The sequence below is a fragment of the Ambystoma mexicanum genome, chromosome 6q, assembly GCF_040938575.1.
Source record: "Ambystoma mexicanum isolate Mex_15411 chromosome 6q, UKY_AmexF1_1, whole genome shotgun sequence".
Lineage (NCBI taxonomy): Eukaryota > Metazoa > Chordata > Amphibia > Caudata > Ambystomatidae > Ambystoma > Ambystoma mexicanum.
Genome location: NC_090937.1, coordinates 345,987,497 through 345,999,868, shown reverse-complemented (window position 1 = coordinate 345,999,868; position 12,372 = coordinate 345,987,497). Strand labels below are relative to the sequence as shown.

The 12,372-nt window shown below is 49.1% G+C and overlaps 1 protein-coding gene across 4 annotated transcripts in view; it reads left to right on the top strand.

Annotated features, from left to right (window-relative positions):
* Positions 1–12,372, top strand: part of TMEM38B (transmembrane protein 38B) — a 746,713-nt gene that overhangs the window by 562,982 nt on the left and 171,359 nt on the right. For all 4 annotated transcript variants that reach the window (XM_069630825.1, XM_069630828.1, XM_069630826.1 and 1 more), the window contains one exon: positions 4,708–4,795. In XM_069630825.1, the coding sequence (XP_069486926.1) occupies positions 4,708–4,795 (88 nt within the window). The remainder of the gene's footprint in view (positions 1–4,707; positions 4,796–12,372) is intronic.

Genomic DNA, 12,372 nt, shown 5'->3' with positions numbered 1-12,372 from the left:
ATGACCTTGGTGCGCCAATCCACTGACTTCCTGGACCTTCACCTGAGGGACTACGATCCGGTCACCCCTGAGTAGGAGGCCAGACCCGGAAAATTACAGTTCATCCCTCACCTTCCATAGTTGTTAACGTGTAACCTTCACCTCGCATAGCCAGAGACTCCAGCACCATCCACCAGGAGCCCTGCTGCATCGCCGATTTCAGGATGCGAAAACACTCGTCCTGGGCCGCAGCCACCTCTAGGCCTTCCAAGGGCAGGGAGTTGGGAGTTGCCACCTCCACCACCAACCAAACATGAGCGTCTGCTTATTCTGCACAGCCATCCGCCCAGCCCTCAGGGCCCCCTCTTAGGGAGGCAAGACAAATAGTCAGCCGCATTGTTGGCGCCTGGCCGATAGACCAGTGAGACACCATACTCGAGGAGCGCCAGCATCCCCCATTCAATCTTCGCCGGTGGTTTCGAGGAAAAGCCTGCCAGGATGGGCAGCAACGGCTTGTGGTTGTTCACCACCGTCGCAGATCGACCCAGAATGCACAGCCAAAAGTGCCTGCAACCCCATAGCACAGCCAAGGCCTCCCGCTCGATCTGGGAGTATCGCTGCTCAGTCTCAAACAGCACCTTGCTGGCATACGCCACTGGCTTGACACTTGAATCTGCACCGACCTGTGTCAACACTGCCCCCAGACCAAAAGGGCTGGCATCCACTATGATCTTCGACTGGAGGGGAGGATCGAAGTACGCCATGGTGTCTTCTGCTGGAAGGGCACTTTTAATGTCTTCAAAGGCCGCTTGTTCTAGCGGCCGCCACTGCCACGCGGTCTCCTTCTTTGTGAGAGCTTGCAAAGGCTCTGACCGAGAGGCCAAGATCTTTATGAAGCGGCCACAGTATGTCACCATGCCCAAGAAATTCCGTACCTGCAACACATTCTCCGGTGGGCAATGTCTTTGACCTTGCGGAGGTCGGGTGACTCATCCGCCTCCTTGAACATGAACCTGAAGAATTCAATGGTAGGCTTCAGGAATTCACATTTTTTATGGTGTAGCGTCAGGCCAAGGGACTGAAGCCGTTCAAAAGTCTTGGCGAGCTTGTGCAGGTGTTCCGGTTCTGATTTTGTAAACACCAGTATGTCGTCGCTTATCTTCAAAACACTGTCTAGGTCTGCCAGGGCACCACGAATAATGTTTTGAAACACCTCCACTGCAGAGGACACCCCAAAACTCAGTCACTTATATCGATACAGCCCTCGGTGAGTGGTGAAGGTCGTGATATATCGAGATTCAGGGTGCAATACGACCTGATGATACCCTGCCCTGAGGTCCAATTTGGAAAAGAACCGGGCCCCCTGCAGCTCGGTAACAATGTCATCTATGGTAGGTGTTAAATGCCATTCTCTTTTGATAGCCTTGTTGGGGAGCCACATGCCAACACAGATCCGCACCGAGTTTGGTTGCTTCGGCTTTCGTGTAACGACAATGGGGGACACCCACGGGGTAGGGCCTTCAACCTTCTTGATGATATCCAGGTTGACGAGATTGTCCAGTTCTTTATCCACCAACTCGCGTAAATGAAAAAGGAACCCAGCTGTGTTTCAGGGCGATGGATTGCTCTGATTCATCAATATGCAGTCTCACCGTATCTCCTACCAGCTGCCCAATCTCTTGGAATAGACGTGAGTGTTTTTCCAGCAACGTTTGAATGTCTTCAACGTACACACAGTACGCAAAACTCACGATCCCTAGGGCTTCAGCCGCTGTACAGCTCAAAAGCGTGTCGTTGCTTACAGGTGTCACGTAGACCTTATTTTTGAATCCACATGCCCCACGTCTGCGGCAAAAGCACTGTCCAGGCGAATTGGCTGGGATCCCCCAAAAGTGAAGATGCAGGCCTTGGAAGCAGCCAGTTGCAGGGGGCACTCCATGTCATTGTAGTGTCCCCTCGCCATCAAGTTGACAGAGGCCCCAGTGTCCACCAGCACCGGGACCGATGATTAATTCACTGTGACAATGCACCGCGGTTGCCGTCTGTTCTTCGATTTGAGGGCCTCAACGTTGGATACAAAGAAAATGTTTTGCTCTTCCTCCTCTTCTAGTTGTGCATCTTCCTCACCCTGGTCGACCTGGGTGACGTTAGGCGGGTGTGATTGCCGAAAATAGCCAGACCGAATAGTACCCCTCAGCACTATCACCGGTAGGGAGGCCCTGGCCATTTGGGCGTAGTGATCAGCTAGACCACATCGACCACACGCTTTCCCCACCGCTGGGCACTCGGCAGGGTAGGGCAGGTCATACCCGTACTTTAGACACGCCTCCCCTGGCTTTCCGCCCCTGTCACAGAAATTGCCTGCTGGCCTCCTGGCACCGCTGCCACCACAGCCCACAGTCCTCCTCCACCTTGGTTGGGCACACTCCTGCTTCCATCCTGGACGCTCGCACCTCAGACACCTCCTGGCACCACCACAGTTCGAGGATACGAGGCAAGGTGATCCCAGGCTCCCGCAGCACCTGTCTGCATAGCTTCCCCGATGAGCATCCTTGGATCAGCTGGTTCCTGACCATTGCATCGGGATTGTCCCAGGCACATGCCACTGACAGCCGCCGGAGACGGCCAGAGGTGTCGAGAGTTTCATCCTCTTTCTGACGGGTGGAAAGCATCACGAAGCGTTCATAGTCCGCATTCGCCAAAGGCAGGAAGTAGTCATGAAGAGCCATCTTTCCATCTGTCAGTTGAAGAGACTCAAACATTTCATGGACCGCAGGCCTTGCAGAGTGCAACAGGGTTGCCAGTGTGCTGTCCTCATTGGTCTCTATGGTGACCCTGAATGACATGTCGAGGCAATCAATCCACTGCTTCCACCTAGGCCCCAGGCTGGACGGGGGACCAAAGACATCAAACTCAGTGATTGGTTGCAGCGCCCCTGGTGGTCTCATCTGGGCCATAGCTTGCGGCGCAGGTTGGGGCAGAGGCTGGAACACAGGTGGGAGCTGGATCTGGGGCAGTGGCTGGGCTACTGGCTGGGCCCCAGCTTGATCAGGCTGATCACCCATGGGTTAAGCGCACGAGCACCCCACATTGGATGACGATGGAGCCGCAACTCATCCAGACAGTTTGTTTACAGGATGAAAGATAGATGCAGGCTGCCTTGATTTTTAAATCCACCACACCAGTCCAAATATGATTCAGGATATGCCCATGTTCCAGTCTCAGACACACAGCCAGTATCAAGCAGTAGAGATCACAGGCAAAAGCAGGAAGTGTCCAAAAATTGTACCTGGGAGGCCTAAGGGAACCAACAAAGAAAATAGCAGGCCACTCCCAACACCTCACCTCAACTCGACGAACTTGCCCATCAAAAATTGAAAAATCCAACAGCTGATGTGCTGTGTGTCCAGAAACAGCGGCCCGCTCTCAATATATCCAAAAATTAGATCTGGATGGCGTGTAGGAACCCTCCTGGAGTGCCGCGACCATCCTAGGCCTTATTCATCAAAATGACCACCAGCCGCGTGGTCCACACACTCTCAGCGGCATAGAACGAGACGCCTCGTTCGAAATGAAAAATTATTTTCACTTTACCCGCCAGGCCTGGGCGTGACTCCGGTCTCGTCGCCACTGTTGTGGGGCTCTGTGCAGCCCCGCGATGTCCCGTGAGCCCCACTCCCTCCACAGACTCACTCTGGAGACGTCTGCTTCGTTCGGGCTCCCCGGTCGCTCTGCCAAGCTCTGGAACGCCCCCTTTATTTAAAGGCACGCGGCAAAGTGGAACGTCACACCACCGGGTGCTGAAGCCTTTAAAGGGGCAACACCACAGACAGGATGGCAGCAAAGCATTAATCTTCATATTCACGCTGAAGGAGGTGGTGGCAGGTGCTGAAACTCCAAAAGAAATCCATCTACCTAACCTACCAATAACCTATTGAAACGAGGACCTTAAGAAATAACACATGGGCGTCAAAGAGTGAAAGGCCTATTCCTGGCTTTGCCATTCTTTCTGACCTAACAAACGCTTCACCACTCCGGCGAAGAATAGCTAAGAGGAAAGTAATTGGTTATGCTTATGGTTGTAAAGTTCATTCATGTATTAAAAAGCACACTATAAGTAAAAAGGTAGCAAGACTGTACACTTCACAAGCATGTGCTGAAACAGTTTTTTTTTTTCCAGTTCACACCAGTGATATCCCTGGAGTGTGCCTCTTTCTGGTTCTGGGACCGTTTGGTTTTAGATGGAGCAAAAGACAATCTTAACAGTAAGGTTTGATGGCTGTGCTATTGCAAGGAGTACCTTTTTGCATCATGGCAGGCCGCCAAAGACCAATGTGTGTTAAATGTTTCTTGGTCTCTCTGCTTCTCTCAGTACAAGTAAAGCACTATACTTTGAGATTATTGTTTGTAGCAGCCTGTGACAAACCAAAAGGGGATGGCTGCAAGGTTTAGAATTAATCATAACTTGTGGCACAGTTCTGGGCAACACGCCAAACCATTGTTGTGTAGCCTGCCAAGCTATTTCAGATAGGGGAAAAGATCATATGCAAATCACGCATCGTCCCACCCCAAAAGAAGGCAGTCCAGGTGGTACGGCTAGGTCACATCCCTCCTTCATGAGACCACAAGCATTCCCAGACATGTTTCAGCCTCATAGCACTATAGCAATCTGTGCCAATGTACAAAATGTGACTCTACAAAGCTCACCATTAACTTTTATTTTAAAAGGTGCCGGTGGTGGTCTGATTTCCAACTTTGAACAGCTAGTGAGAGGTGTCTGGAAGCCTGAAACTAATGAACTGTTGAAGATGTCCTAGTAAGTTTTCTTTTTTAAAAAGCTTGCTCAAATGTTAGCAAATGTTACCAAACTGAATTGACATTGACGTCTAAAAAATGTGGGTTCTTCCTTTTGCAGGTATGATTTTAAATCGCTCTGTACATCTGATGTTAGTGTGTATGTTGTTTAAGGAGCTTTCTGGTCAAGCTTATAAACATCATTCCGATATTTTAATATAAGCTTTAAGACCAGGGAGAATATTGAATAAGATCATTACAGTGTCTGATTTAAAAAAAGATCCTTTTGAAGGTTCAAACTCATGCTACTGCACACACTGTATATCCGTTAGCTATCGTGGAAAAACAAAACTAAAGCTAACACTTTGAGAATTACAGCACGTTTCGGTTCCAGTTATAAACTGCAACATACTCGAAAACGATGGCCTCATCATCTACCCCATGAAGCCTGAAGACCGGGTTAAAAAAATGCTATGATTGCGGCGCAAAGATGTAACTCACGGGCCCTCATTGAGTGTGTCCGTGGTGTCTTGACGTGGAGTGTGAGAAGGAAAACTGTCAAGCAATGATCGGTAAGGCGTTGAAAGAGCAAAAAGGTAAATTAGTGGCGGGTAGGCCCCCAACTAAATCCCCCTCGACGACCCAGTCGAAAAAGCACTCCTCAGATGAGTGGAAAGGCGACTCTCCTTGACGGAAAAAGTCCTACAAGCACTCTCGATCCAGGAGTAGGTCGCACCATTCTTCATCTTCTTCAAAGAAGAAAAAGAGACTCCATAGGTCACCTTCCTCCTCTTCCTCATATACTTCCCCTGAGAGAAAATATCTTGCCCAACCAAATCATCGACTCCTGCTGAATGGGAGACATTCAGACAGGAAATGTTAAACATATTCAAGAAGGAGGCCCTGATCCCCTCGAAACAGAAGACCAAGAGTGATGCTGCTGAATGCCGACAAGGAGAGGACTAAGCCAAAATCCTGTGCGCCTTCAATCTCGGGACACAGGCCAAAAACCCCACGAGAACCTTCAATGTCTCGACTTGATGAGAAATCGTTGAAGACTCTATCGGGTCGGGCATCAAGACCCTCGAGGGCTTCGATAAAGTTTTCTAAAACTTTGATACCATTAGCATCAAGATCATCTATGCTATTGGCATCAACGCCATCAGGATCGAAAGCATCGATGCCATGTGTGTCGAAACCATCGACATCATCCGGGTCAAGACCATCGACTCCTTTGCCCTCTAAACCTGCCATTTTCATTAAGGAGGTTGAAAACATTTGTAAACCTTTTATCTAGGAAGGATTTCTTCAAGTCTTTGGGCCTCATTGCGAACCTGGCGGTAAGGCAACAACGGCACCGGTAGTGCTACCAGCGCTGTTGTTGCCTCACTGCCTCATTACGTGTTCTGCTCGCGGGTGCCCGACTGCACGTGTGGTCTGGCCAAGCATGTATACCGGCACCCGTTTATTAACGGTACCGCTGCTACCATCCTCCCCATTCCCATTGAGCCTTATGGGGGCTCAAATGGGAATGGGGACCTACCGGGTCCGGGTCCCAAAAAATGGGAATTACCGGGCCCGCAAAGGTCGGAATGGCCCGGTAATTCACATTTTTAGGGACCCGGACCCAAGTTTGGGGGTAGCTATGCCGGTAAAAACGGCATTGCTACCAACAAACTCGTAATGAGGTCCTTTGTCTTCAATTTATGAAGAACATGAACCTTCAGACACCCAGTGTGAGATACCCCTCCTTTTGGTTTACAGTATGGTACGCCCAACATCCCAGAAGCCCTGGTCTCGGAAGAGTCGAGGCTGAAACCCTTGAGTCAGCCAGTGGGATTGCACTTCACCAGAACTTGAATTTGGTGAACCGGTCCCCGGCAGAACACACTGATGCCCCATACAGATATCTTATGTCTATGGCATTAGAGTTTCCAGAATGGGGCAGGCCTACTCCCCCATTCGAGCAAGATGACCTGACCGATATCTTTGATAAGGGTCCTCAGAAGGATCTGGTAATCCTTTTCATATTGCCCTGCAAAAAAGGGTAAAGGCAAACTGGGAGGCACTGAATAAAAACCTCACCAAAAAAGTACAGGCCAACCAGTAGCGATCCTGACTATTTGTCTAAACATCCTATGCCAGAAAGCCTCGTAGCTCAGGCTGTGACTTCTACTTATAAACAAGCAGCTTATCCAACAATTCCCCCAGACAGGGATGATAAGCGTTGCAACGCTTTGGCAAGGAAAGTGTTTCCCTGCTGGGAGCATGGCTCTTAAATCTGCAAATGCCACTTGGGCCTTAGCTCAATTTACATTCACCCTATGGGACTGTTTAGCGAGGGCGGCTGAGCCTATTCCCGAAGGGGAAGAAAGAGACGGCTTCCTGAATATTGTAAGAGACGGAAAGGAGGCTATGTGCGAGTCTCTTCAGTTAGGACTGGACTCTGCTGACAGTATCAGCAGAGCCATGGCGGCAAGCACAGTAATATGTAGGCTTGCATGTTTGAGGAAGTCAGGATTTGCAGGCCAGGCACCTCAACATGCCTTTTGACGGCACCCAGCTGTTTGGCAGCAAGGCTGATGAAAGCTTGGAGAAGCTGCAGACCTCAAAGGCGGCAGCCAAATCCCTTGGTGCTGCTATCAGATGGCCACAACTGGCTCACCCCAGCGGATAATCTAGGAGGGGTAGCTCGTTTTGTTTCTACTCTTCAGTTGAAAGAGCGAGAGGACTGTCAAGTCAAAGGGGCCAAAGAAGATTCCCTCCTTGTGGACGAGGGGGAGGTGCAAAGCCTGCCCAGGCAATGGCTGCTTTACCCTCAGCTGCTTTTTCAGCCCCATCAAAACCTCTCTGAGGCCTTAACCCACAAGATCCGGTGGGAGGCAGACTCTCACAGCATCTGCAAGAATGGCGGGGTATTACTTCAGATGCGTGTGCGTTGGAAATGGTAGCCTGGGGTTACTGCCTCCTCTTTCTAAAAAGGCCGCAAGACCATCCACTGGGGAGCCACTCATTCAAAGTTCAAGATCCGTTCCTTGTGCAGGAAGTTTTGATCCTGCTAGAGAAAGGTGCTATAGAGCCAGTACCTGTAGCAGAGAGGAACAAAGGGTGGTCCTAATCCCCACGATGGACAGAGCATTGAGACCCATCTTGGACTTGAGATGCTTGAACAAGTTCCTCAGGATGGACAAGTTAAAGATGGTCACACTTTCTCAGATCCATTAGGCCCTCCAGCTCCAGGATTGGATGGTGTCACCTGTGTTGCTCTGTGTCATCTTGGTTCCAAGGCGAGCATGTTGCCCCTGAGCTATCCTCCAGAGACATGCACAGACAGTACCTGAGGTTCGCCATTGGCGGTTCTCATTATCTGTTTCGAGTTCTGCCATTCGGGCTGATCTCTGGCCTGAGGGTTTTCACCAAGCTGATGGTGGTGGCAGTGAGTCTCAGGAGAGGAGGGGATTCATGTCTACCCCTACCTGGACGATTGGCTGATCAGGGCACATTCTGCTGTACAAGCCTTGGAGCATCTCAGCATCACCTACCACTCTCGCCAGACTGGGCTTCTCCCCCCCACATGATACCATCTCAAAGACTCCAGTTCATCATGCAGTCCCTGATGCATCCTTGAGAAAAGTATTGCCACCTGAAGTGAGGGTTCAGCACATTCTACAGATGGTCACCAAATTCCAGAATGCCCAGCATCTTCCGGCCTTTGACTTTTTAAGGTTGCTCGGCCTCATAGCATCCTGCATTTTCCTGGTACCACAGGCTCGCCTGAGAATGAGATCCCTACAATGGGCTCTCAGGACACAGTGGTCTCAATTCTCAGGCAATATGTCTGACCTTCTTCAGGTTCCGAGCAGAGTCGTGCAGGATCTTCTGTGGTTGGCCTGCAAGGACAACATCCTGAAGGGAGAACCTTTTTGGCAATCCTGGTCGGAAATAACAGTAGTGACGGACACCTCACTCACGCAGTGGGGAAGCGCACGCCAACAATCTGACAATCAGCGGTCATTCTTCTCCATCAGAGTCCAAACTACACATTAACCTTGTGGTGCTGAGGGTGATATGACTAACGCTGAAGGCCTTTCTGCCCTCTGTATGCAGAAAGAATGTCCTGATAATGACGGACAACACAGTGGCCAAGTATTACCTCAACAAAAGAGGAGACATAGGTTCACTTTCAGTCTGCAGAGAGGTGATGCAGCTCCGGTTCTGGGCAATTCAAGAAGGAATCTCCCTATCAGCGGTTCACCTGACCAGAAAGAAGAACACGGCGGCAGAGGCTATGAGCAGGCAGAGCACAGTCTCCCAAGAGTGGGAACTAGCTCAGGAAGTCCTTCAAGAGATTGTCACCCTTTGGGGAACACCTCAAGTGGATTTGTTCGTGACCAGTGTCAACCGGAAGTGTGAACTGTTTCTGACAAGGGAATTTCCCCAAAGAGGAGCTCTAGGAGACGCGTTCGTAGTGGACAGGGCATTTCCACTTGTGTATGCGTTACCTCCAGTCCCCATCATTTCTCACGTGATCAGGAGTTTGAGAAAGTTCAAGAAATCCATTATCCTAATTGCCACGATTGAGCTAGGAGGATGTGGTACCCAGACCTTCTGGACATGTCCATCTGTCCTCCAATGCGTCTTCTGCAAAGAGAGGACCTTCTCTCGTGACAAGAGGGTTGGGTTCTCAATCCAGAGGTCAAAACACTCAACCTTCATGCATGGTTTCTGAAAGGTTGAGATATAAGGATTGGGACCTTCCAGATGAAGTGATGGAGATTTTGCTTTTGGCCAGAAGACTAGCAACACAATCCTTGTACAGCTGCCGTTGGAACAAATTCTACAGCTGGTGTAGAGAAAAGGATGTGGACCCTTTTATGTGCAGTGCACCTATGGTGTTATCCTTTTTGTTGCATTTGGCAAATCTGGGCTCCAGATTGGGACCATTAAAGTATACTGGGTGGCGCTTTCAATTTTCAAGCACGTGTCGGAAGAGGTATCTTACTTCAAGATACCATTAGTCATACAATTTATAAAAGTACTTACTAGCGTGTTCCCTCCATCTCCATTTTAGGTTCCAATTGCGTCCTGAAATTCCTTGTGTGCTCCTTTTGAGCCATGGCATTCGTGTCCATTAAAATTGCTGACCTTTAAGACCGTCATTTTAGTTGCCTTAACATCAGCCGCACGGTGAGCGAATTTCAGGCCTTATCTTGTAAGCCTCCAGATACAACCTTCTTTAAGGACAGCGTAGTTCTTAAAGTCAAACCAACTTTTCTACCGAAAATTTGATCAGATTTTCATTTCTCCCAGAAAATTGTTGCCATCTTTTTATCTGCCTCCACATCCTGCCAAGGATGAGGAAAGGTTGCATAGACTTGATCCAAGGCAAGCTCTTAGCTGTTACATCTCTAAAATGGCTAAGTTATGTCAAGATGACCAATATATTGTTGGGGATACAGGTCACAAGTTGGGACTTGCAGTCACTAAACAGACTTGGTCTAGATGGATTGTATTGGACATTATGGAAAGCTACAGATTGGCTGAGAAAGATCCCCCAGAAGACCTTGGTGCCCATTCCACAAGGGGAGTGCCGATGCATGATATTTTTGTGGCAGCCATATGGGCTTCCATTCACATTTTTACTAAACATTACTGTCTGGATTTATCCTCAGGCCAGGAAGGAGGATTTGGGAAGGTGGTTTTACACTCTGTCCATGACAAATCTTAAAGGAATAGTGCGCTATTGTATTGTCTGGAGCGTTCGGGCATGTGGTTTTATGCAAACTGTGATCGATCGTAAAAACATTTCCTATGCACCTTAAATTAGTTTTCCTCACTTTTACAATCAACGAGCGGGGCACAGCCATCTTGTGCTAATCTTATCCGTTGCTGCATCACCCTAAGTTCATCTGCCCTCGCGGCACTAAATCATATCACCCGCCCCTGAAGCTGACATCACTAGACACGTATGGCCCATTTCACAACGTGAATGAATGAAAGTCTCATGTCAATGTACTCTGTGCCCCAGCTAATGACGTGTCTCCATGGAAAGGACGCCTCTTTCCTCAAAAAGTATAAGCAGACCGCTTCTTATCAGACAACATCAGAGTTGCTTTATCAATTGTTTCACTGTTTTTTTTTGTATAGCCTGTGACTCGTTTCTGCTGTGTTCAGCTATTTTTGTTGCTCGGAGCCCGTGCGAACAGATAATTGTACTAGCATTACTATCGATTTAAATGTTGTCGTATAATGGCAACAATACAGCCGTAACAGTACGAGCCAGAGTATTCCAAGGCAGAATTAGTTGATAGAGAAAGATGCGGAAATGACGGGGCATCGGACGACATTTGGGATGACGAATCCCTGCATCCTGAGCCAGAGCCTAGACGCATGGAAGATGTTTCCATCTGGTGTGGCTGCAATCGGTGCGAGGTCTTGCCAACTGAGGAGGAGAACTGCTGCTGCAGAGAAAACTCTGGATGCTTGGCCTACATATCAGAAGAAGAGACACCGCCGCTGTGCATTAACGAGCTACATGACTTCAGGGCAGCCTGCCTCACAAGGTCCGTTTTGCGGATTATAATGGTGCTTATGCATGAACTTCGCACAACAGTTTGCCCTCGCAATCCAAGTAACGAGTAAGTGTACTCTAGATTTGATGTCACTTTGACCACTGAGGCCACTAACATTTCTTGTCTGTCTCCTATATTGTCGTAACTTTGATCTAACAATGGCAAATGAATGTAGTGTGGCAATTCAGTACATCTCTCGTGCTTTGGGGAAATCATAGTGGCCATCTTATGTGTCTTTCAATTTCAACTAAGAAACAATATTTCTCTGTGCCCCAAACGTTATGGATTGCATGGATGTTCACTTTTGTAATATGTCTACACTTTAAAGCCCAAGTTGATTGATCCATGAAGTAATCATTTGTACGGGCAACTATGCCATAGGATACAGGATGCATTTTCAACTAAGGTTTGTACACTTATCAGGTTCATTTAAATACAGTGGCCCTCATTACAACACCGGTGCTAAACCATGGCGCTATTAGCACCATGGTTGATGCCGGTGTTGTAACGAGTCCGCCATGGTGAAATGGGGAAATACCGCCCCATTCCAAGGTTGGCCGGGCGGTATTTCCCCATTTCACCATGGCCCTGCCCCATTCCCATTTTTGCCCTATAGGGCTCAATGGGGAAGGCGGCAATTACGGTACCGCAAATTGCGGTACCGTAATTGCCTGCGAGGTCCCTTTGCGGGTCCCTACTTTAACGGCTGGTCCAGACCAGCCGTTCAGGTCTGATCCCGCAAAGGGACCTCGTAGTAAGGCGCTAAGTGGTTAACGGCGCTGCAGCCTTTTACGGCGCCGTTAACCACTTAGCGCCTGGGTCGTAATGAGGCCCAGTATGTATGTTTCTCTTCCACAGTTTGTACAGGCTGGTGGCCTATCGTTCATTTACATGGTGGCATCATGGGAGGGTTGGATACTGCGTTCGACGAGTAATACCCGTCTGTGTCGTTGGAGCCATTTGCGCCAACTTGCCTAATGACAGCGGACAGTACAGGGGATTTTCCCACACTGTGCTGCAACCCGAA